The 26326-nt window shown below is 41.0% G+C and overlaps 2 protein-coding genes across 3 annotated transcripts in view; both read left to right on the top strand.

Annotated features, from left to right (window-relative positions):
- Positions 1-883: 883 nt before the first annotated feature.
- On the top strand, positions 884-17691 carry LOC139656906 (zinc finger protein 271-like). Of its 2 annotated transcripts, none has more exons than XM_071534548.1 (9): positions 884-1152; positions 2888-3075; positions 5532-6238; positions 7950-8231; positions 12233-12368; positions 13791-14122; positions 15277-15387; positions 15501-15702; positions 17026-17691. In XM_071534548.1, exons 2-9 carry the CDS (start codon positions 2967-2969, stop codon positions 17646-17648), a joined length of 2502 nt encoding a protein of 833 aa, XP_071390649.1. In that variant the 5' UTR covers positions 884-1152; positions 2888-2966; the 3' UTR covers positions 17649-17691. The 2 variants fall into 2 exon arrangements, with proteins under 2 accessions (XP_071390649.1, XP_071390648.1); XM_071534547.1 differs by having other exon boundaries at positions 17023-17691.
- Positions 17692-21801: 4110 nt separating this feature from the next.
- Positions 21802-26326, top strand: part of tmem116 (transmembrane protein 116) — a 15086-nt gene continuing 10561 nt past the window's right edge. Inside the window, exons 1-4 of the mRNA XM_071534542.1 lie at positions 21802-21934; positions 23282-23328; positions 24307-24370; positions 25459-25590. Coding sequence (XP_071390643.1) covers positions 21854-21934; positions 23282-23328; positions 24307-24370; positions 25459-25590 — 324 coding nt within the window. The 5' untranslated portion in view covers positions 21802-21853. The remainder of the gene's footprint in view (positions 21935-23281; positions 23329-24306; positions 24371-25458; positions 25591-26326) is intronic.

The raw sequence follows: 26326 nt of genomic DNA, 5'->3' as shown, positions 1-26326 counted from the left end.
GTGAGTGACTGTCTTCAAGGTGCAGTAAGTCATGGTTTTTCTGCCCCGTGGCACAAAATGACAAAATTGATTGATACCAGTGACTCAAAAATGACTCGTGCAGCTGCTGAGACTTCTGGTTTTCAAAACTCACTTTCCAGTCCAAATGTTTTAGAACTAAAACTCTGCTGCACCAAAGCCGGGTCTCCTGGTTGAGGGACGACCTCCCTGCTCACTACACCGGCCTGCTGATGTGTTTCACCAATACATGGATCAGGTTTAACCCTATTAAAAAAACAAAAACAAAAACAAAAATACGGATGTGTAGAGGCTGTTGGAGTCCAAGACCTGAACAGTGATGCAGTTTGAGAGACAAAAAAACAACAACTTTAATTTAAAAAGCAATGGAACGATAGTAAACGGGGATTAAATGCAGATGGGAGGACAGAGGTGGAAAAGAGCAACTTTCAAGTCAACAGTGGGATAATTGAAAGATGAAGACCAAAATAAACAGTAAGGTTTAAATCATAAAGAGCTGTGTCAGCCTGTTACGGTGGATAAACTGGGTTTAGGTGGGTTTAGTACCTGTGAATGAATGAATGAGTTGGACACTACTGAGATAGATGTCACATTTCTTGAGCATTTAACTTGCATCATGTCAACACTATTAGAAAAAGACTGGCCTGCTAATGTACAGTAATGGGAATTCAAAGATCCAGGGTATGAGTGTGATGAAGTACAGCGTGCTTACAGCGCTGAAGACCACCGCCTCATCACAGAACAACAAATCGAGCGCACCCTGTCCCAGCGCCTTTGGCTCCTCCTCGCACTGAGGACAAATGTGTCGTTTGTTTTACACGTCACTGCTCTAGCAAGCAAGCAGGTCCCCGTTTGATTTTTTTTTTTTTACCTCTTTAATGTCTTCAGTCTTGCATTATAGTAACGCTACGTCCCCCCTGGAGTTTATTGTGTTAACTGATAAATTAGAGACTTGTTTAGAAAAGGATTGAGCCGAATTTAGCATGCTAACGCCAGATAGCTAGCGAGTATCTAGCTAGCATTAGCATGAAGCAAAAGTCAAAGGAGTCCTCCAAACCAAGGATTTTCATTCTCAGGCAGCGGTGAATCTGGTCTGTGGACTCCTCGGCTCTCTGTCCTGCAGAGGAACCCACGGTACGGTCTGTCTGTCTGCGGAATAACGTTATCTGTCAACGGTAACTTTAATGTTTTGGCTTCAGCTAGCTAGTTCGCTTCAAGGGAAAAAACACTGATTGATATATAAAACGATTACTGCCGGTGAGCTGTTCTGATTGGCTGAATCTTGTTTGAAGCTGCTGTAAAATTCATCGATTGATACACAGCGGTGATGCACAATGGTTAATTTGAATAATAGTTATGTGGCGTTATAATACATAAACACGCGGCTATTTGAATATTAATAATATAAGATTGTAATATAAACGCATGCCTGCGACAACATATTTTTACGGTCTATGGTGACAACATAACTAATTATATTAATAACTTAATCTAAAATCACTCCCAAAGCTTCTTATCTGTTGATTAGCAACCACTGTGTTTAGCTTGTTCAGAACTATATTCCTTGGCGGAAGATTAAAGTAATTATTTTTTTTATTGAACATTTGTGTTCTCTTTCACACCTACAGTCTGTGTTTCACACCAGTGGCTTTGGATGGAAGTTACTGGCTACAGATGTAATAATAATAATAATGATAAAATACACTATTTATAAGCAAAACAAAGTTAAAAAGTGCTAAACAGAATTAAAAATGCAATAAAATCTTTAAATCTGCTCTAAAAGCAACCGGTAGCAGTGTGAGGGATTGGCTGAAGGAGAATGAGAGAAAGGGTTTTTATAGCTGAGACCCAAAGAGACCCAAAGAAATAAAAGCATGAATCAATGAATGAATGAATGAAGTATTTTCTCCATGTCATGAAAGGATAATAAGGTAAAACATATAGATCAGTGATTCTCAACCTTTTTCACATCAAGGACCCTAATCTAGTCCACATTAGAGCCACAGACCCCCATTTGATGAGGTTTTGTCTCTTGGACCCAAATCTAAGAATATTTTTATTGTTAGATATGATTTTGTCCAGAATTCCATGACTATCTGTATTGTAACTAGGATCCAACAGTCATTCTTCTACATTCTCTAATTGTGTTAACGTTTCATAAATGAAATAATGCTGAAGTTTAACAATTCATCAGTTTGCTGGGGACCCCTGGAACCCCCTCAAGGGACCCCTGGTGGTCCCTGGACCCCACGTTGAGAACCACTGATATAGACTGAACTATCGAATGCCTCTGTTGCCCAGGCCGATCAGAGCTGTAGAGCAAGGCACTAACACTGCCAGGGTCGGGGGTTCGATTCCCTGTTTTGCTAAAGATGTGTGACTTCATGGTGCTGTGAGGCACTTGGGGAAAAAATAATTTACCAGATTACACTTGCTAATAATTGAAGATCAATAATCTGTTCTATGCAATATCTCTCCAACCATGCTGCATTACTGGCTCCACTTGCTCCCAGTACCGGACATTTCACTCTTTTATTCTGTGCATATACAGTATTATTTCGTTCTTATCTATTTTATATTTGTGTATCTTTTACTCTATAGTGTTTATATTTTCTTATAGTTTTTATCATTAATTAGGCATCTATAGGCTTGCTCCAAACGACATTTCATTGTACTCGTAAAGTGATAATAAAGGTATCTATCTATCTATCTATCTATCTATCTATCTATCTATCTATCTATCTATCTATCTATCTATCTAGATTTCTTTCTATTCAGTGTACAAAGTGAAATTTAAACTCAAGACTATGGTTATGCTGGCCAGGACTGACACATGGTCTCCAGTTATCTCCTGTTGTCTGTGTTTCAGAGGCCTGGTCTGGTGGAGAGCCGCCCGGCAGCTACCGGACCTCCAGGCTGCAGCTCTCATGATGCTGTAACCTGAGAAGATGAGAAAACAGATGATGGAGGAGGAAGAAGCAGAGCGGGAGCAGCTGAACGGAGAGGAGGTGGAGGCAGCAAACAGAAGAGAGGATGATCAGCAGCTTCCTGGTGGAGGTAAAGAGAAAAACTCATTTCAGAAACCTTTCTGAAGAACAGAGCTGTTTGCCTTGGCTGTCCCTGCACAGATTTTTATTTATTTATTTATTTATTTATTTATTTAAAAGGAACAATGTACAGTTCAAACATAAATGTGACCATTTGATGCACTGTACCAGATTATAGCTTCAAGCTAATTCACATCTTTATGTCTTTATGTCTTTATTAGAATCCCCATTAGCTCCAGCATAAGCATTGGCTCTTCTTCCTGGGCTCCACCACACATACAGTCACACACACTTATACACACTATAACCACATAAACACAACACACAAAACAGCTCATCTCATTGAATTAACAATCCAGTACATACGGAAGAGAAACAATATTGTCATCCAGACATCAAGCCAAACACAAAAATTATAAATCAATCACAATTCCTCAAGAATAATAGCAAATGTATAAATCCTTGTCTGAATGACCTTCTTAAATTATATATTTATCCATCCTGCGCTTTCACACATGTAATTCCAAGAAAATAGGATATTAAAATACATTTCTCATTCTCTCATTCATTTCTACTTTCACCCAGGTATACATTTTTATTTCCTACACCATCTGTAGTCCCTTGGCGGGTCAAAGCAAAGAAACAGCACAATAACAAACAGTACAGAGTAAAAACAACATACAAAGTTATACAAAAAAGAACACACAAGACACAAAATACAAAACTACACACAAAAGCACATCACAAATGTATGCTTGTCAAAAAAAAAGCAAGTCATGAAGACCATAAGGTAGAATATCAAAGTCAGTGAGTACAGAGCTGAGCAGCTTTTAACAGACTTTTTAAGTTGGTTTTGAAAGTGCTGATAGAGCTGCAGCTCCTCTCATGGTCAGGCAGGCTGTTCCACTGATTTGTGGCTTTTACAGAGAAAGCTGATTTCCCAAATGCAGTGCGGTGAAATGGTTTGGTACAATCTGGTATAGAGGATATTCTGGAGGATCTAATAGAATCCACTGAGCGAGTATACACAAAGTCACGTAGTGGAGGAGGGGCCGAACCATTTAAAATTTTAGAAACCAGGCACAAATTTGAAAATAATCTAAAATTCTCAAAGCTCAGTAAATTGTATTTCTCCAGTACCCTACAGTGATGGAAATGCATTGGCTTTTTGTCCAGAGTGGGATTCGTACCGGCAACCTTCTGGTCAGAATCACAGATTTAAGGGTTAAAGGCCTCCAAGGATAGTTACATATTAGGGATTTTTCTATAACATACTGCATGGTAATAATATTGAACATAACATAATAATATGGAACCCTTAAATCGGAAGTTCCTCTTGACGTTTTTTCATATTTTTTAGTACAATATGGCTGAAAATACCCTCAAAATATAGCTTAAACCTCTTCACTATTGTGTTTTCTTACATCTAAAATGGTAAATGTACAGAACCAAAACACACACAAAAAAGAAATAGAGCTGCAACGATTAATCGATTAGTTGTCAACTATTAAATTAATCGCCAACTATTTTGATAATCGGTTTGAGTAATTTTTTAAGAAAAATAAGTCAGAATTCTCTGATTCCAGCTTCTTAAATGTGAATATTTTCTGGTTTCTTTCCTCCTCTATGACAGTAAACTGAATATCTTTGGGTTGTGGACAAAACAAGACATTTGAGGACGTCATCTTGGGCTTTGGGAAACACTGATCCACATTTTTCACCATTTTCTGACATTTTATAAACCAAACAACTAATCGATTAATCGAGAAAATAATCGACAGATTAATCAACAATGAAAATAATCGTTAATTGCAGCCTTAAAAAAAAGTAGCAGTTTAATCTGAGCTGAACAACAATAGAAGTATATGTAACAACATGATGCTGCTTTCACTGAGAGTAGAGCTGATGTGTTTTTGTGTGTGAAGAAGCTTGAGCTGTTGATGCTTCAGGAGTTCACTGTATGTGGCTTACAGCAACATGAGTTTAATCTGACCTGAACAACAACGGGAGCTTTTGTAATAACATGAGACACTGCTCATATTGATACTGTAGAGTAGTGGTTCTCAACGTGGGGTCCAGGGACCACCAGGGGTCCTTGAGGGGGTTCCAGGGGGTCCCCAGCAAACTGATGAATTGTTAAACTTCACTATTATTTAATTTACTAGAAGTTAACACAGCTACAGAATGTAGAAGAATGACTGTTCTGATCATAGTTTCTCTGTTATCTCTCTACCTACAATACAGACAGTCATGGAGTTCTGGACAAAATCATATCTGACAATAAAAATCTTCTCAGATTTGGGTCCGAGAGACAAAATCTTATCAAATGGGGGTCTGTGGCTCTAATGTGGCCTGAACTAGATATGAACCTTGATAGGAAAGAGGTTGAGAATCTCTGCTGTAGAGATAGTCATTTTCTGTTGAATGGTGTCTTTGATTAACCAACTTCAGTTTAATTTCCTGCAGGAGGAGGTTCTGTCTCTGACTCGGAGCGTCCCTCCACCTCAGCAGAACCTGATCCAAACCAGATCAGCCGCAGGCCGAAGGCGCTTCACCGCTGCTCGGTCTGCGGCAGAGAGTTCTCCCGGCCGTACCGGCTGGCGCGGCACATGATCACGCACTCCGGCGACAAACCGTACGGCTGCTCCGTCTGCGGGAAGCGCTTCACGCGGAAAATAAACGTGGTCGTCCACCAGCGGGTGCACACGGGCGAGAAACCGTACTCCTGCTCCGAGTGCGGGGCGAGCTACGCCCAGCCGGGCTGCCTGCGGCGCCACCGGCTCCAGCACGCCGCCGAGAAGCCCCACCGCTGCTCGGCGTGCGGCCGCGGCTTCGTCCAGCGCCGCTACCTGGTGCAGCACGAGCGCACGCACACCGGGGAGCGGCCCTTCCCCTGCCCGCTCTGCCCCAAGCGCTTCGCCTCCGCCACCGGCATGAAGGCCCACCGGAAGACGCACGGCGAGGAGGACCCGCACCCCTGCTCCTTCTGCGACAAGGTGTTCTCCACGCCGTCCTCGTTCCGGGACCACGTCAGGCTGCACACGGGACAGAAGCCGCACCCCTGCCCCCTCTGCTGGAAGAGCTTCAACCGGCCCGGCCTGCTGAGGAAACACATGAGGACGCACGCTGCGGAGGGAGACCGGGGGGAGAGACCTACGGCTGAGGCTAGCAAGGTGAGACCTGCTGCAGCCTTTCACATTAACACGGCACTTACAAATAATGAGGGTAAACATTACTAACAGTTACAATTTACAATTTCACATTTGGCAGACGCTTTTATCCAAAGCAACTTACACATGCGATTTTCATACAACACAACCAAGTTTCTAGTTAGGAGAGAACTAGAGTAAGTGCTATAAAGCTATAAAGTTCTGGTCCAACAGGACAGAGGTGCTACAAGGCAGTGCTATGAGGCAATGCATAGAGTGCATAGAGGCAAACATTTTTTTTAATTTTTTTTTGGTTTGGTTACACGGGCCATTAGGTGAGAAGGAGCTCAGTCTTTGACAGGTTAAGCTTACAAAGTGTGTCGTGGCTTACTAACAATTGTCTATAGCCACTGTAAAACAGGAAGTTGTATGTTTCTGACTCTTCTTGCTTTCAAAAACTTCGCCAGTGCAGTTCCAAACTTGTTGCAAGAGACATATTTATTTTCCGTCTCCATATACGTGTTGAAAACATCAGTAAATAAAACAAACATGACCAAACAAAAAGACTTTACCGTCTGAACTCAGCCCACCTGTTCCCACTTTGCCTAAATAGATACACACGTCCCATCCGGTCTATACTGCAGTCGCAATACATAAAAATGGGCAGCAGAGGGAAAACTTCTATCTACAAATAATATAACAGTAAGCATTAAGTTGTCAACATATTCATTCATTTCGTCAACATCAATTTTCAAATAATAATTCAATCAAAAATAATAATAATTCTGTAGGCAACCAAAATGGCTCCAACAAAGTGCTTTAACAATCAGATGAACATCATACAAAAGGTCACAATAGAGGGTAAAAACAATATGATACATTTTTTAATTGTTGTTTACATTCTAGCAGCCAATGGCATCGCTAGAAAGATTTGAGTCTCAGAAATAAACAGAATTCTGCACAGTCAGACTTTGCTGTCACTGAACTTTTATTGATCACATCGTATCCTGGTTGTATTGATCCTGAACCTCAGATCGTATTGAATCATATCAGGAGAGAAACAGATTGTCCGTCACTAAAAGACATCATGAGACATCCTGTGTGAAGCGTGTGTCCTGTCGTCGTGTTTTACAGGGTTCCTACGCAGGTCTGGGAAGTCTGGAAAAGTATTACAAATGAATTTGATCATTTCCAGGTCTTGAATAGTTTGGGAATTTGAAAAAATGTCTGGAAAAGTATGGAAAAATGTCACGGTTCAGGTCCGATACACACATAATTCTAGCTTTTATGTTGCTGTAGAGCCACTTTGAGTCCACAGTTTTTGTTGATGTGAAGAATAATGTTCAGATAGAGGGACGCTCTTATTACCCAGCCGCTGTCAGCTGCATTATATCAAATACCCACCAAAATCAAATCCGGTCAAGAACATAGGGTCTGGGAAAAATATGGAATTTTAAAATGGAAACCGTGTAGGAACCCTGCCAATCATCTCACATATTCTGATATTTGTCTCTGTGAAGAACAATCTTCATCTATACAGTGATATGACCTAGTTAGCAGGGGCAAGATGTCTGTCTGCGTAAATCATATTGAACACCAGACAAAATCCTCAAAACAAATCAAGGTCTGGAAAAAGTATGGAATTTTTAATTGAAAATGTGTAGGAACCCTGAGTTTACAAAAGGCTCACTGGTTTCCAAAATGAATAATCACATGTTGTCTTCATCTTTTGGAGGAAACGGCTCTGCGCTGCTTCCTGTGTGAGAAAGACTTCTCCACCTCAGAGAAGCTGCAGCAGCACAAGCTGCTCCACCAGAGGGCGCTGCAGTACGTGTGCGACATCTGCGGCCGGGGTTTCAGCAGGACGTCCCGCCTGCAGGAGCACATGAGGTCCCACACCGGGGAGAGGCCCTTCCAGTGCGACGTCTGCAAGAAACGCTTCTCCATCCAGAGAGTTTTGAGGAAGCACCAGGAGATCCACAGCAGGGAGGCAGGAGGGGCCAACGGAGACCAGCAGGTGAGGGGGCGGGGAGGCTGGGACCCGAGTCACATGACTTGGACTTGAATCAGACTTGAGTCACAATTTGAATTGCTTAGTTGAGACTTGACTTGATGCATGAAGAGAAGACTTGAGACTGGACTTGACTTGGGTTCTGGTGACTTGGGACTTGACTCTGACTTGTACTCTGATGACTTGAAAAGGTTTCTAAAGTCTTGACTTGAGATCTTGTGTTTGTGTAAATGACTTAGATTGAAAGTGATGAGATTTGTTCCAGCAGACGACTGAATTTAAATTCTGTTTTCTGAATTTGTATGGAATGATTGAATTTATTGAAGTTGAAACTGATTATAGAAATCAAACTCATGATGTTTTTATCCTATTAAAACCATATTGCATTGAAAAGTCCTAGATATTTAGTTTTCTTTAAGATATTAAATTGATACTGGACTCTTGATTTGTTCTGACTTGAATTGCTGTTCTACATTTAGACTTGAGACTTGACATTAATGACATGGACTTGACTTGGACTTGGCTTTCTAATCTACATTTAGACTTGAGACTTGACTTGGACTTGTGCCTCAAGACTTGAGACTGACTTGGGACTCGAGCGAAGTTGACTTGGTCACACCTCTGTTATTTTGCAATACATGGGCACAGTTGAGTAAAGTGTGTGCATGAGTAACTAAAGCGTGGAAACGGTTTAAAACAATACAAACCGTTCTGGGATCAGTGGTCTAAGGCACCGTACCTTGTAAACATGAAGTCCTGGGTTTGAATCCGGACCAGGGCCTTTGTCACATGCTATATTGTGTATCATGATATCCCGAAATCACCATATCATCACCATATGATTCCACTGAAAAGTGATAAACCAGAATAATGATTTATCGCCCAGCTGTATTTATAGTTGAGAACATTCATGAGCATGTTCAGTCAGGAATAGGATCTTTTTCGCCATTGTTTGTTAATTCATTTTTTGTTTGAATTCTGTACCAAGCATCATGTTATTGTTGTTACATGCTATTAAACTGCAGATGCTGTAGATCAGAACCTGAGCATGGCAACAAAAGAGGGGAAAAAACTAAAATAACTAAATAGAATAAATAACGTCACTCAAAATCGTTGAGAATAGGAGTAAACGTTATTTAACATTTTCTTGACGTAAAAAAAAAAAACTTGAATGGGACTTTTTGTAGCGGGGAACCAAAACTTCTAAACCCGTTTTCCCGTAGGACATTTTCCGCCGTCGCACAGCTTCCCTGCTGCTCCAAGCTAACAGCAACACAGCAGAGTGTTGTTATGAGCGACGCGGTTCAGCCTGAGGTCAGCTGGAGCCTGATGATCCGGTAAAATGAATGGAAAAATTATCTCTTTGCAAATTAATAAGTTTTGCCAAAGTTTTATGATTATAAGAGTGGATTTTAAACGAGCCGCCGATGCTAAATGTGACGGAAAGTAACGTTAAATGCTGCAAAACGAGTACCGGCTTCTGGAAAAGACTGTTTTTATAGCAACGTTACCGTTTCTCAAACCAGGATACCGTAACGTTACTTTATCAGCACCAACACCGATATGGAAGCTGCATCATGATTAAAAAAAACAAAACACAATATCCAAACCCTGGCCCTGGACCTGGACCTGGACCTGTCTGTGTTGTGGGCTGGTGGGAGTTTTCTGTTTTACTCCAGAGGAAACACTGATCCCTCTTTCTGTTTCAGTGGCACAAATAAATATAATATACAGGCTGTGATATAATAATGTAATGTGATGTTAGTCTGTCCATCAGTTCATCAGAAGCTGCTTTGGTCCTGTGTGAAGTTACACCTGTTGCTTCAGTGGTTTTTATCAGGTTCACTCCCGGGCTGAATTAAAGTCTGGATTCACAAGAATCGCATTTTGCTAATATTGCAATGTTACTAAACTAAAGTAAACCCTAACTAAACTAAAACCTGATTACATTACTAAATCAAACCCTGTCTAAACCCCAAGGGGGGTTTAGACAGGGGGGGTTTAGTTTAATCAGGGTTTAGTTTAATCAGGGTTTAGTTTAACATTTCAATGTTGTCAGGATTTAGTTTAGTTTAGTTTGGTGAGGGTTTAGTTTAGTTTAGAGTTTAGTTTAGTGAGGGTTTAGTTTAGTTTAGAGTTTAGTTTAGTGAGGGTTTAATTTAGTTCAGAGTTTAGTGAGGGTTTACTTTAGTTTAGTTTAGTGAGGGTTTACTTTAGTTTAGTTTAGTGAGGGTTTACTTTAGTTTAGAGTTTAGTTTAGTGAGGGTTTACTTTAGTTTAGAGTTTAGTGAGGGTTTGATTTAGTTTAGTGAGGGTTTAGTTTAGAGTTTAGTTTAGTGAGGGTTTACTTTAGAGTTTAGTTTAGTGAGGGTTTACTTTAGAGTTTAGTTTAGTGAGGGTTTAGTTTAGAGTTTAGTTTAGTGAGGGTTTACTTTAGAGTTTAGTTTAGTGAGGGTTTAGTTTAGAGTTTAGTTTAGTAAGGGTTTACTTTAGTTTAGAGTTTAGTGAGGGTTTACTTTAGTTTAGTGTTTAGTTTAGTTTAGAGTTTAGTTTAGTGAGGGTTTACTTTAGTGTTTAGTTTAGTTTAGAGTTTAGTTTAGTGAGGGTTTAGTTTAGAGTTTAGTTTAGTGAGGGTTTACTTTAGAGTTTAGTTTAGTGAGGGTTTAGTTTAGAGTTTAGTTTAGTGAGGGTTTACTTTAGAGTTTAGTTTAGTGAGGGTTTAGTTTAGAGTTTAGTTTAGTGAGGGTTTACTTTAGAGTTTAGTTTAGTAAGGGTTTACTTTAGTTTAGAGTTTAGTGAGGGTTTACTTTAGTTTAGTGTTTAGTTTAGTTTAGAGTTTAGTTTAGTGAGGGTTTACTTTAGTTTAGTGTTTAGTTTAGTTTAGAGTTTAGTTTAGTAAGGGTTTACTTTAGTTTAGTGTTTAGTTTAGTTTAGAGTTTAGTTTAGTGAGGGTTTAGTTTAGTGAGGGTTTAGTTTAGTTTAGTAACATTGCAGTGTAGTCAGGTTTTAGTTTAGTTTAACTTCACTGTTGTTTCATTCAGTAGAAGTTAACTGTCACAGTGGCAGAGTGTCTGTTGTGATCAGAGGTCTCACTCCTCCTCCTCAGCAGAGACAGAGAGTCAAACCGCTTCACATTCGGGTTTCCCCGGGATCAGAACCGGTCTCAGACCAGAGTCTGGGCTCCTGGACATGGGAAGGTTTCAGAACCACTGGAATATCCCGAAGTCGTCTTACTGTGAGATGCAGTCGAGCCACAGTTTACATTAGAGCTGCACCATTATGGCAAAAATGATCATCTGGATTATTTTGCTAAATGTCGTGATCATGATTAATAATCACAATTATTTGTCTCAGTTTCAGGAAACCAAATTATTTGAATGCACTTTAGCAGCTTTCCTTATGTTTCTCAAAGTAGCAGCAGCTAGAAAGTCTTGTTTTCTGTCTTACTGTCTTATTATGTCTTTATTTACTAAATTCATATATTAAATAGTTCCTACTTTATTACTTTGGGTTCAGCTTCAAAGCAAACTGTCAGAATCTGTTGTTGTTTTTCATCTGATTTCAAACCAAAGAGTCTCCAGATGATTTTCAGGTCAGGGCGATCTGTTCTTTTCCACAGATTCTCTCTGTAAAGTTTCTCTGCTGCTTCATCTGAACTTTGTTTTGGTCACATGACGCACGTTGAGCTGAGAGGCTGTGATTGGTCGGGAGTGATGGGAGAGCTTCATATACCACACTGGGACATATAAACACTTCATTATCGCCATGTATGATTTATCTACAATTAATTGTGCAGCCATAATGTACATCTGAGCGATGTAAAGACACGGAGAGGAAAAGTTGGAGAAAATAATGTGGAATAAAATTTGAATGAATAAAACAACAGGATCCTGCAGCAGGAGGGTCCTGACCAGAGGTGGAGGCACAGTGATGTCATCTCCTGAAGTACAGCGACAGTCTCAGTTATCACAGTGAAAGTGAAACAGTTTGATCGGTCTTTGTTCCAGGTATCGGACGCTCGGCTCATCATGTCTGACCGCTCGCCGCCTGCCGGCTGTAACGGGCTGCCGACCCGTACAGCTGAGGACCTAGAGGAGGACAGGCGGTCCAGAGCTGTGACTGAAGCTCTGCACCTCCAGCCCGGTGAGCATGGACTTCCAAACACCCCAAGGTCTAAACACAACCATAACTGTACAATACAATAAAATGAACATAGTAAAAAAAAGTCAACAGTGTACAGCACCTGCAGACAAAACCCAAAGACGACAAGTAACATGAAGAAAACTGAACACATCAAGTCTGTTGGCTGCTCATAAATCAATTAACATGCATGTTACCACTAAAAAAACTTAGAGAAATGAAGCTAGACCTTCATTCATTCATGACTATAATGTGAAAATCAGGTAAATGTTTTTTGTTTTTATTTTACAACCTTTGTTTATTTGAGCACATGAATCAATAACAGTATAAGAGCACTTGTGAGTGACAGTGTGTTGTGTTATAATACAAAAAGGTGGTTACATAAACAATGAGTAGGACAGTATCGTAAAAAAATAAATAAAAAGACAATAACATACAAAACAAACAAAGAAACACGGTCAATACCTGGGTCAGATACTTATCCCACATCTCATTAAACAGGAATATTTCATCATTTCCCTTCAGGCTGAAATATACTGTAATGGCTCTTTACTCAGGGAAAAGTATTTTTTTTTCTGCCTGGGAAAAGAAAGGCCCTGCATCTTTTCAAATTTCTTGGAGGAGCCTTTCATTGAACATCAAATTTTTTCCAGCTGTATGTGATTGAAAATGATCCTTTATCCATGAAGTGTGAGAACGGGGTGTTGGTGATTTCCATTTTGTCTGTATCAGACGTAAAGGCTGGGCGATAATTCAATATTATCGTTTATTGTCTTTCAGTGGAATCATATGGTGATGATATGAAGATATTTTAATACCTTGACACACATTTCTGATGTCTGAATTGATGATGACAAGCAAATTTTACTTAAAAACTCTGATAAAATGAGGTATGGTAGGAATATTATTTGAATATTTCTGTTTTGTTTGACATCACACCTAACATTACCATTTGGTTCAATGAGATGAACATTAATTTGATTATTTAATGTGATTTTGCGTACATGAACCATATCGTGATATATATTGATATCGAGAAAAATCCTTATGATTATCGTGATATTGATTTCAACCATATCGCCCAGCCCTAATATCATCATTTCCCTTCAGGCTGAAATATAATGGCTCTTTACTCAGGCAAACTGAAAAAGTATTTTTTTCTGCCTGGGCAAAGAAAGGCCCCGCATCTTTTCAAATTTCTTGGAGGAGGCTTTCATTGAACATCTAATTTTTTCCAGCTGTATGTGATTGACAATTATCCTTTATCCATGAAGTGTGAGAACGGGGTGTTGGTGATTTCCATTTTGTCTGTATCAGACGTCTAGCCAGTAATGTAACCCGGGCTGTGAGATCAGCCTGGAGCGTAGGGATTGGTGATCCTGGTAAATCTAAAGTATCTTCTATCTTTCCCGTCCGGACCTGAAGTGTCGCTGGTCCCGTCAGACTCGGACGGTCCGGCAGGCGGCAGGAAGAAGCTGCACGTCTGTCCGGTGTGCGGGAAGAGCTACCCCAGGCCGTCCCGCCTGAGGGAGCACGTCAAGATCCACGCCGCGGAGAAGCTGTACTCCTGCTCCGTGTGCGGCAAGGCCTTCTCCACCTCCACCAACCTGAGAGCCCACGAGAAAATCCACATGGCGGATAAACCCCATCCCTGCAGCATCTGCCCCAAGAGCTTCCTGCGGCCCTGTCTGCTGAGGAAACACATGAGGATCCACATCCGGGACGGGCTCATCGCCGACCCCGCCGACGGCACCAAGGTCAGGCTGCGGTCTGTCTTCAGTTCAGTTCTCTGCTTTTAAGACCTTTAGAAGTGTTAAAATGTCCTGAAGCAGCAGTGATTCAGAACATAAAGCTTCTTAAGGTCCTGGACATACTGTGCGGAAATTTAAGGATGATATTTAGGATATTTGGTTTTACTGAATCACCGTTCCTAACTGCATTTAGGAAACAATCCTATCTGATCTTAAAATAAGAATTTAACTCTAACAGAAGCGTCCAAATTTGAGAAAGTCCTAATTTAGGAATCCTGTTGTAGAATAACACTGAACGAGTCCTAGATTAGGGCTGAACGATTTTGAAAAAATATCTAATCGCGATTATTTTGACTGATATTGCAATTGCGATATGATTTTGCGATATTAGAGGGAATGATAATTTTTGCATCATTATTCTCATTTTCATTGAAAAATGTATTAAAATGATTATGGTGTGATTTTTGCGGGGATCTGTACCAAACAAAGATGTTTTCTTCAGTCTGTAGAATATGATGTGTAGGCCAGGACATCTCTGCAGCACCACAATATTTACTTTAAAATGCTATTTTGACACATTTCACCTTTAACAAATATTGCGCCTCCTGCGATTTGAAAATTGCAGTAGACCATATTGAGATTTCAATAAAATTTCAATTAATTGTTCAGCCCTATCCTAGATTAAAAAAATAACAGACAAAGATGGCAGCCAGACTTCTGCTGGGTCTGAATGACAATGAAGAGAAATGTATTGATAAGAGAGGTTGATGAAACCTCAGGATGAACTCCTTAACTTCCCGGACGACGTATCGATTAGATATTGATTGATTAGATAAGACAGGGCGCAACCGTGAGTCAAAGGTTACCTTCTGTAATAGAATAATAAGATTTTTCCTATCTTTGAAACTTAAGATAAGACAGGACAAGAACAAGAATCCTGGTTTCCATCTGAATAAAGTCTCTCTCTGGCCTTGATAAGTCTTCTGTTCACTCAGTTTGCAGTCAGAATTTATTATTGTTGAAGAAATTTTTCATGTAACAGCATGTTCTACAGATAAGCAAAATAATCCAAAAGTAACATATTTCAGATCAGATTGTATATTGGGAGTAACAGTGGATTAGTTACTGAACCCTGAACTGTAATATTGTCTCTCCTTCAGGAATTCTGGTTCAACATTAAAGTGGCAGAAGAGGTGGAGGAAGCGGAGAGAGAGGAGAAGGAAGGGATGAAGGAGGAGGAGGAGGAGGAGGAGGAAGATCTGGAGGAGCAGGTGGGGAAACCAGAGATCTGTTATTCTGACAGAACAGAGGAACACAGGAGCACACTATTATTATTATTATTGTTATCATTAATAAACTCTGTCTACTAATGTGTTTCCTCCAGGAGCCAGAAGGCCAGTCCAGCACCTCTGAATCCTTCATCCCCAAACCCAGAGCTTTCCCCGGTAACCATGGCGACCCGGACCTGTCAGGACGGCTGGTGCTGGAGGACGAGGAGGAGGACAAAGCGGAGAACGGGGAAGGAGACGTCAGCGGCCTGATCAACTCAGACGGCGAGGAAGAAGACTGGAGACCGGCCAGGATCGGTAAGTGATGATGTCAGAGGTGATGTCAGAGGTGATGTCAGAGATGGTGACACGCTCAGTTTGATGCTGTGAACAGCCGTTACTGTTGAGTCGACTTTCAAGCCGGTAGTAACACTGTTATTAATAGTAGTGGCAGTAGTAGTAGTAGTAGTGGTGTACATTTGTTAAGAAAGGTGTTGCACAAATATTGTTTATTATAATGTTTATTTGTCCAAATAATAAACGGTTGAAATAAATGAGAGAAGAATATGTATTTACATTTGCTCTCTATGAAAATGTTCTTATTCAGTGCTTGAGTTTATGTTTATGTTTATTTAAGGATCCCCATTAGAAGCACATGGATGTGCCTCTAGTCTTCCTGGGGTCCTGAACATAGAAATACAATACAGACATACAATAAGAAAGTACAGTCAACTTAGGATATAAAAACAATCAGGCAAGCTAAGCAGATCTACAAATGAGTGAAATTAAGGATGAAGTGATAACAGATAACAGTACAATTAAACATAAAAACAAAGAAAAAAAAACACTTAATAGATATAAAGTGATACTAAAGCAAACAGACTAAACAGATAGATGAAGGTAAGAACTTGAGGATATAAAATAACATAACCTAACAATCAGACATGCTTACATGTAGGGGTATGTGCTTATCATGTTATTTGGCAAGATATTTCTTTGTATGCTTTCTGAAAGTTATTTTGTTATTGGAACTGAAGATAATGAAAATAATCAAACTGCTGAATGTTATTGACAGAAGAATAATACTGCAGATAAACACAGAGCAGGTTCACTGACAGACTGACAGATTCAGTTGTTTTTCATAACACCTTCCACCTCCCTGTCCTCCAACCAAGGTTATTATAGTTTTGCATTTTTCGTTAGTTTTTATTTTTATTTTGTTTTGACTTTTTGTTTTCAATTTCAGTTTAGTTTTAATTCGTTTTTAAAGCGGGTTTGCTAGTTTAGTTTAGTTTTTATTTTTTGAAAATACTTAGTATTAGTTTAGTTTTTATTAGTTTCAGTGTTAGTTTTAGTCTTTTTTTGTAATATGGGGTGTTTGTCAGGGGCGAGATTCAAAAATTCAAAATACTAGGCTCATGTATGAAATAAATTGACAAAGACGAAAACTAAAGACATTTTCTCTATAATTTTAGTTTATTTTAGTTAGTTTTGTAAACACACAATACAGTTTTAGGTAGTTATATTTTTTTTGTAAAGCCTCGTTTTTATTTGTATTTCAGTTAACGAAAATGTTTTTTCACACCTAGTTTTCGTTATTTCGTTAGTTTTTGTTAACGATGATAACCTGTCCTCCAGCAGAGCAACACGGCCGCTCGGAGCAGCTGGACGGCGGCGGCGGCGGCGGCGGCGGCAGCGGGAAGCGGAGGCACTGCTGCCCGGTGTGCGGCCGCGACTGCCAGAAGGCGTCGGCGCTGCAGAAGCACCTGAGGATCCACTCCGGGGAGCGGCCCTACCAGTGCCCCACCTGCAGGAAGAGCTTCACCCAGCAGGTGCACATGACGGAGCACCAGAGGATCCACACCGGGGAGAAGCCCTACACCTGCTCCCACTGCGGCAAGAGCTTCACCTTCTCCAGCGCTCTGCGGCGGCACCAGAGGCTGCACGCCGACGCCCGGCCGTACCAGTGCTCCGTCTGCCAGAAGACCTTCAAGCAGCAGAGTTCTCTGAAGAGCCACCAGATGACGCACTCCGGCGTCCGCTACCAGTGTCCCTTCTGCAGCAAGAGCTTCAGCCGGGCCCTGGAGCTCACGTACCACGTCGGCATGCACTCCGAGGCCCGGCCGTACTTCTGCGACATCTGCAAGAAGAACCTCAGCGGCGCCAGGATCTTCCGCAACCACATGAAGAAACACGAGTCTCCGTCCTCGTCTCTGTCGTCTCTGTCTTCTCGCTCAGGGACGCAGGAGGCGGAGACGCTCTGACGTCAAAACAAAACACTGAGGCACGACTCAAATACTTTAACATTAGTTCCTGAACGGTCAACCTCTGAACCCATCGTCTGTCGGTCTGAGGACGATCAGACTCTGGGGGCGACGGCCAATATTTGGGGGTTTCCGGTGCAGCCAGCGGACATCCGGGCCAAGACTTCCTCTTCTGTGCGTCTCATTGGCAGATATCTGTTTATAGAGATTACTGACTTCCTCTTCTGTGTGCCGGTCATTGTTTACAGTCCGATTAGCAACTTGAGACGCGAGAATGGAGTCGGAGTTGAGAGACGACGTCTACATCGATACTTTTTGTAGGTGTTTTAGGTCCAGGCGACATTTCGGCTAATCTCTATAAACAGATATCTGCATATGAGACGCACAGCAGAGGAAGTCTTGGCCCGGATGTCCGCTGGCTGCACCGGAAACCCCCAAATATTGGCCGTCGCCCCCAGAATCTAATTGTCGTCAGACCGATAGATGATGGGTTCAGAGATTGATGAACGGTTAAAACACCAGAACCGGCTGCTCTGGGCGCCCGGTCGCCACAACAAGGCTGCGATTTGTCAGCAACCAATCACATCAGGACTAGCGCTTGCTTGGTAACCAATGATGCTGCTGGAAAAGTTATTCCAGCATGAGAGCAGTGACTTTTTTACCATTAAGTTAAAGATTTTTAGCTGATGGACCGATGGACAGAAGCTGATCAGGAACGTGAAGCGAAGCGTCCGGTCCGGCTCTCCAACACGACCGATACCTGCTGCTCTGAACGGCTCCCTGCTTACTGTTTAGTTTACTGTTTCAGGCATGAGCCATCTTGGGCTTGTGTCCGAATTCTCAAATCAGATTTGGCATACAATTCAGGGCACTAAATATATCCCACAATGCACCGTAATATCTAGTTAACAAAGCAAACTGTTGAAGTGAAAGCTCCAGTGGCTCCAGCAGATGATTTAAAGTGATTTAATTAGGATCGATATCAAAAGCTCAAACTCTACAGGAATCATTTGGACGATGAATGATGACAAAAGACAACAACATACACTACCAGACACGCAACATTTTTCTTTGTTTTTACTATTTTCCACATTTTAGAATAATAGTAAAGACATCAAAACTATGAAATAACAAATGGAATTATGCAACGTCAAACAAATCAAACCTATCTTACATTTTAGATTCTTTGCCTTGATGGAAAGGCAAAGGCTTTGGAAATAAATTCATACATAGGATCAACTTCACTATTTATATTTGACTAAGAAACTCATTTCAAGCATTTAAGCAGAAGCCTTTAGATCAGAAGCTTTAAGAGAATGAAACAGAACATTCAGTCAGGAGTCAGACTGGACTGTAGTGTAGATGTTGGAATTCATGTTTATTTAGTAAACTATTTAACGTCTCCATGGAGGTTCCCTAGATGGGGATTAGGGAGTAGGCTTGGGCCGATATTCGATATTATCGAATGTCGCAATATTTTGTGAATATCGCTATATTTCCTGCGATATTGAATATCGGCTGTTAATAATAACTAGTGCAGACTTGCCAAAAATGTGCATAAACAGCGTAAATTTGGGAAAATGGAAAAATCAGCTTTATCAGTCCCTGCCTATGCTAATGCTCAATGCCCATGTGCAGTTTCAGATTGATTGGCCAAACCATTGAGGAGCAAAATGGATGCAGACAGACACACAGAAGGACAGAGTTTTCCTCATTTTATAGTAGGATAATAATTATTATTATTATAGCCTAGAAATTCGATGTAATTTGGAAGAAATAAAATAAAATACCTCCCAAAATAACTGGGGGAAAAAAAAAGAAACCCCCCCACCCCACCCCACCCCACACAATATTTTGGCGGGACAGTATCACAATATATAATTTTGGATATCACCTGAGCCTTGTAGTGAGCAGGGAGCCATGTCAGACGCAGGGAGGTCAGAGGTCAGATGTCAGAGGTGGGAGGATTGGGTGCGTCGCTCATGGACGCTTCCTGTGCGGACGCTCGGGGGATCGAACCCGGAGCTTTGAGCGGGTTTCTCTCTGACCGCTCTGCTGCTGCTGCTGCTAACGGATCCGACAGGAGAGCGGCGGGGAGCGGGAGCCAGAGGGACTGAAGCCAGAGGGACTGAAGACAGAGGGACTGAAGCCAGAGGGACTGAAGACAGAGGGACTGAAGCCAGAGGGACTGAACCCAGAGGGACTGAACCCAGAGGGACTGAAGACAGAGGGACTGAAGACAGAGGGACTGAAGCCAGAGGGACTGAAGCCAGAGGGACTGAAGACAGAGGGACTGAAGACAGAGGGACTGAAGCCAGAGGGACTGAAGCCAGAGGGACTGAAGACAGAGGGACTGAAGCCAGAGGGACTGAAGCCAGAGGGACTGAAGACAGAGGGACTGAAGACAGAGGGACTGAAGCCAGAGGGACTGAAGACAGAGGGACTGAAGACAGAGGGACTGAAGACAGAGGGACTGGCCGCCTCGCTGTGAACCACAAGAGACGCTTATTTAAAACAGAAATCAGTCAAATTCACTTTCTGACTACTGCTGTGTCCCACCGGTGTGTCTCGTCTTGATAGTTCGCCTCATATCTGGATCATGTAGGATTATTGTTAAATAAAGCTACTGAAATATGAGTCGTGTGTATTCACTGAAGTCTGCAGGTCCTTTAAACCAGTGATTCTCAATCTTTTTCATATCAAGGACCCTGTAATTTAGTCCACATCGGGGCCAAGGACCCCCATTGGATGAGATTTTGTCTCTTGGACCCAAATCTGTGAATATTTTTAATGTCAGATATGATTTTGTCCAGAACTCCATGACTGTCTGTATTGTAGGTAGAGAGATAACAGAGAAACTATGATCAAAACAGTCATTCTTCTACATTCTCCAATTGTGTTAACTTCTTATAAATGAAATAATGCTGAAGTTTAACAATTCATCGATTTGCTGGGGACCCCCTGGAACCCCCTGAAGGACCCCTGGGGGTCCACAGACCCCACGTTTAGAACCACTGCTTTAAACGTCTAAAAAACTCTTAAAATATCTCAATTTAAGGACTTAAAAAGTATTAAAATGTGTTAAATCCAGCTATTAGAGGTCTGATTTTATCTCCATGTAATATCATGTCAGGTGGGAGACAAACAGATTCTGACAATATAGAAAAATCGAGTCTCACTTTTTTTCGCCTATTCACAATTATTGATGAACGTATTATTTTCTTCGTTCCATCATAAGTTTCCTCTGACCGGATTTTGGTGTTCCACTCAAACTGAAAGGTTTAATAACATAAAGAAAGAGATTCACGTAAAAACAATTCAGCAGCAGGACTAGTTTTTTTATATATTGTCAGAATCTGCTTTGGTTTTATCATGGAGGAAGAGACACAACCCAAGACTCTACCAGAGCTACACAGAGATTTAAGTCCAGAAGCCCTGATGAAAAGGCCTGATGGGTAAAAATACAGTTTAGCCTCCATAAGCCTGTATGTGGACACTCCACTTTTCTCAACAGGGTTTCCTTCCTTTTCTCACAGGTTGTTTTTTTTTGGGGTCGGACAGTGACTGATCCTGTGATTTCTTGGTTTTGAAGACCAGAGACTGTTTCCACCATCTTCTCCAGTCCACCAGCAGATGGCAGCACTATGCTGGAAGTTAGTAGCAGGGATGAAGTGGAGGGAAACCAACCAAACCCAAGTAAACCTGGGTTACTTTCCTTTTCATTTGCAGGAACAGAGTTTACCAGCTTTATAGTAAACCTAGTAAATCTTTACGACATTATACTTTCATAGTAGACATCAAAATGAATACTATTAAATTCACATAAAGTCACATAAAGATTGGGTATTGATGCTGATCTGAGAGTATAATTGGTTTTCCTTCATATTGGTAATTGTTTGTCCGATGATAAATACTAACTGGAGGTCAGAGTTCAGCCTCCTCCTTATTTCCCACTACATCACTGGTTTTCACCGTCAGCCTGAACGAAACCAGCCTCCTGCTGCGGCTCCTCCAGGGGGCGTGGCCAGCAGGAGGGAGGGGGGGGGGAAGGGGAGGGGAGGGGGCGGAGTCAAGTGTGATATAAACAAAAGAGGAGGGAGATTTCAGTCATCAGCTCCAGACCAGTAGCTGTTCAGTTGAACTCTCAGTTCTGTGTTGTGATTTCCAGGTTTTTCTGTCAGTTTTCAGCAGGTTTATGTTCCATCATGTCGGCTGCAGGAAGTCTGGAGGAGATTTTTACCAACAGCAGCCAGAAAAACACGACAGGAGCTGAAGACTGGACTGAGGTCAGTGTTTCATCTGGAGGAGGGAGGATGTGTTATGTAGTCAACTAATTATCTAGTGAGCTCATAGGAGCCCTGATTTGAGGGAAAGTAGGTCTGGGATGATAGTGTTGTGGAAAATAGAAAATACCTGTTCTTTTATAATTGTACTTTTGTACTATATTCTTGTGCCAATAAAAAAAACAAAAAAATTAGTTAACTAAGGACTTTACTTATGTACTGTTCTTAAAAAAACGGCTATAATTGTTTAATTTTATGGCTGTCATTTTCATTTGGATCATTTTGATCTCATTTGGGGATTTTTTCTTTTTTTTCTGTTTTTGCGTTCTCCGGGGTTCCTGCTCACAACTGGAAACTTTCCAAACTCTCCAGAGTTTGGAAGATTAATCTCAGAATTTTCCAGGTGTAGAAAAGTATACAAAAAAAAAATGTCATTCCCCATGTTGTGATATTAGTGGTCAGTCAGTCTGCATCAGGCTGAACAGTCAGACCTGGAAACAGAAAAGCTGCAGGAAGCCTGATGCTCCTCTGCTGAGTTTTACTGTCATCCTGAGGTGGGACTCGAGTCACATGACTTGGACTCGAGTCCCAGTTTTAATTGCTTGAGTCTTGACTGGAGAAGAGAAGACTTGAGACTTGACTTGGGTTCTGGTGACTCGGGACTTGACTCTGACTTGTACTCTGATGACTTGAAAAGGTTTCTAAAGTCTTGACTTGAGATCTTGTGTTTGTGTAAATGACTTAGATTGAAAGTGATGAGATTTGTTCCAGCAGACGACTGAATTTAAATTCTGTTTTCTGAATTTGTATGGAATGATTGAATTTATTGAAGTTGAAACTGATTCTAGAAATCAAGCTCATGATGCTCTTACCAAGTTTTTATCCTATTAAAACCATATTGCATTGAAAAGTCCTAGATATTTAGTTTTCTTTAAGATATTAAATTGATACTGGACTCTTGATTTGTTCTGACTTGACTTGCTGTTCTACATTTAGACTTGAGACTTGACATTAATGACATGGACTTGACTTTGACTTGACTTGATAATCTACATTTAGACTTGGGACTTGATTGAGACTTGTGCCTCAAGACTTGAGACTTGACTTGGGACTCGAGTGAAGCAGACTTGGTCACACACCTGGTTTCTGCTCATCTCTCCCCTCTCTGTTATTTCGATTCTTTCTTCTTCTTCTTCTTCTTGTTTATATTTTCTGTTTTAGTCCCTCGGGGTTTTGTTTGTTTCACAGCTTGTATTTCTTCTCTTTTTCAGTTTTCACTCTTCATTTCTGCAAAGAAACTAAATCTATGTTGGACTGTCTCATGATGCTGATGGTTTCTCCTGTCTGCAGGTGTATGAAGCCGTCAGGTGGATCCAGCTGGTCATGGCTGTTCTGAGGTCAGTATGATGAGTATTGATTATTTATCGGTTTATTATTATTATTAGTTCATTCTAGAGTCTCCTGATGGCTGAACCAGTTAGAGACTGAACAGGTTTGAGTCTAAATTCATGACTGACTCAAAATACTGCAGCGTTTTTTTTCTCTTTTCATCTCATATTTTTACTCACAGATTTGATCTAAAATAACATAAATCACCATCATCCTTTAGATAATTTCTCATAACTGTTTTTACAGACTTACAGCTTTTTAGACCTGTTTTGTCGTATGTATCGAGAGTCAGATACAAGACTAAAGCAAACAATGCAGTGGAATCAGCTTCAATTCCCAGATCACCAACATTACAAACACCCAACAGTATGGAGGTCAGGGGTCAAAGGTCACAGCACCCTGATAACAGACAGAACAAATACTCCTGTGAGCCGAGAATGATCATATTAGAGAGATAAAGGATGTTGTTGTTTACTATATTCACCGCTTTAATGTTTTGCCTCTTCTAGTCTGGAGTTTGTATTGTTTGTCCTGTAGCTGTTGTTTACAGATATGACACATAAATAAAGTTAGTTATTATATAAAGATAACTATAATTCCTATAGGTGAAGTTGATGCAAAACTATTTTCATAATACAGATTCAACTCTCCTTTGATAGCATCTTGGGTCGTGTCTCTTCCTCCATGATAAAACCCCAAAATCAGTGATTCTGTGATCTGTTGCTCCGGTAGAGCAGACTGGAGAATTGTGTTTTTTTCTCTCTCCATTCACTGCCATTGTCTGGAGGAACAGTCTGAAAATCACTTCTAGCACATAAAGGAACGCCGACAAAGCAGATTCTGCCAAGCAACAGATCACAGAATCACTGATTTTGGGGTTTTATCATGGAGGAAGAGACTCAACCCGAGACTCTACCAGAGCTACACAGAGCTGTAAGATGTAAAATGAGCCGTGACATCATTCTAACAGCAGTGTGTGTTTGCAGCATTCTGGGTTCAGGATCCATCATCGTTTACGCAGCTTCACAGAAACTCATCTGGACGCCCGAGGTCAGTGACACGACTCATACATTTAATAATAATAATAATAATCATCATCATAACTTTATCTTTATAGCACCATTCAGAGGTGTGACCAAGTCAACTTTGCTCAAGTCAAGTCCCGGATCTAAATGTAGATTACCAAGTCAAGTCCAAGTCATTAAAGTCAAGTCTCAAGTCTAAATGTAGAACAGCAAGTCAAGTCAGAACAAATCAAGAGTCCAGTATCAATTTAATATCTTAAAGAAAACTAAATATCTAGGACTTTTCAATGCAATATGGTTTTAATAGGATAAAAACTTGGTAAGAGCATCATGAGTTTGATTTCTATAATCAGTTTCAACTTCAATAAATTCAATCATTCCATACAAATTCAGAAAACAGAATTTAAATTCAGTCGTCTGCTGGAACAAATCTCATCACTTTCAATCTAAGTCATTTACACAAACACAAGATCTCAAGTCAAGACTTTAGAAACCTTTTCAAGTCATCAGAGTACAAGTCAGAGTCAAGTCCCAAGTCACCAGAACCCAAGTCAAGACAAGTCTCAAGTCTTCTCTTCATGCATCAAGTCAAGTCTCAAGCAATTAGAGCTGTGACTCGAGTCCGAGTCATGTGACTCGAGTCTCCACTTCTGGCACCATTGATACATAGAATGTAACTCAAAGTGCTTTACTTAAACAAATGGATTAAAACAATTACAGATGAAAGCTCACCTAATCATGCAATATCTTCTTTAAATAATCCATGCACTTTTTTCCTATTTTCTGTTATCATTATTAGTCGCACTATTAATTTTATTTTATTTTCATATAGTCTTGTACCCAGTTGTATTAGTATTTTAGTTATTGCATTTAAATGTATTATGATAGAGTTTTTTCAACCTCTCCTGCACAACTCTTGCTTTACTGTGTATTTACACTGTTGATTTTAATATGTGCTAATAATAAAACTAAACTAAACCTAAAACTAATATGTTATCAGTCAAACTGCATCATACCCATCAGATCAGACTGAAGTGTTGAGGTGTGTGTGACGCTGTGTGTGTGTGTGTGTGTGTGTGTGTGTGTGTGTGTGTGTGTGTGTGTGTGTTCCAGCTGCAGCCCCTGCTCCTGCTCAGTGTGTCGGACCTGCTGCTGGCTCTCTGCTGGCTGGTCGGAGCCGCTCTCTTCTCCCAGCGCTGCAGCGGCCGACACTCAGACTGCTACCACCTGCACACTGTGGAGCAGGTAGGACCACAGCCACAGCACTGAGCAGCACAGACTGATGTAATGTAATGTGACTGATGACCCACCTGCACACTGTGGAGCAGGTAGGACCACACAGCACTGAGCAGCACAGACTGATGTAATGTAATGTGACTGATGACCCACCTGCACACTGTGGAGCAGGTAGGACCACACAGCACTGAGCAGCACAGACTGATGTAATGTAATGTGACTGATGACCCACCTGCACACTGTGGAGCAGGTAGGACCACAGCCACAGCACTGAGCATTAGTAGCAGCTTTTTTATTAGTGCTTCGCAGTCATTTACAGACTGAAATTACACACCAATTTGCATACATATAGTATATCCAAACAGCAGGGAGATAAAAATACATTTTCAATAATTGTGAAAGTAGTAGCATATACAATCTACAATGAAATGTAAACAGAGTAGTCAGGCCAGATCTAGTGCAAATCCTGTGGAGAAGGGATTCTGCAATGCTGTAGTAATATCAGCAGTCTGGGGGAAAAGAAGGGGAAAGTGAGAGGAGTGAAAACTATGATGTATGGCTGCTGATGAGTCCGGTGAGGGAGGGGAGGGGAGAATTGTAGTAACGACCTGTTCTTGCCAGCGGGGTGTTAAGTTTGTGACCGTTGCGGGTGGGACGTCCAGATATTTGTTCTCTAGATGGGGGGGGGGAGCCAGTCAAAGGAGTGGGAGGACTGCAGTGAAAGAGCAAATTTCAGGCAGAGCTG

This window comes from Centroberyx affinis, unplaced genomic scaffold, assembly GCF_046629955.1.
Source record: "Centroberyx affinis isolate AG114_WGS23_722 - 3 ecotype Tasmania unplaced genomic scaffold, CSIRO-AGI_Caff_v1 ptg002576l_1, whole genome shotgun sequence".
In the NCBI taxonomy this organism is placed as follows: domain Eukaryota; kingdom Metazoa; phylum Chordata; class Actinopteri; order Beryciformes; family Berycidae; genus Centroberyx; species Centroberyx affinis.
This window is presented reverse-complemented; position numbering and strand designations above follow the sequence as displayed.

Bases quoted from the DNA above. Each gene is read 5' to 3' on its own strand.
- LOC139656906 (XM_071534547.1), top strand. From the start codon at position 2,967: ATGAGAAAACAGATGATGGAGGAGGAAGAAGCAGAGCGGGAGCAGCTG. The intron at 12,369-13,790 runs GTGAGCATGGAC...CCGGACCTGAAG, and splicing joins AGCTCTGCACCTCCAGCCCG to TGTCGCTGGTCCCGTCAGAC. The intron at 15,703-17,022 runs GTAAGTGATGAT...CCTGTCCTCCAG, and splicing joins CTGGAGACCGGCCAGGATCG to CAGAGCAACACGGCCGCTCG.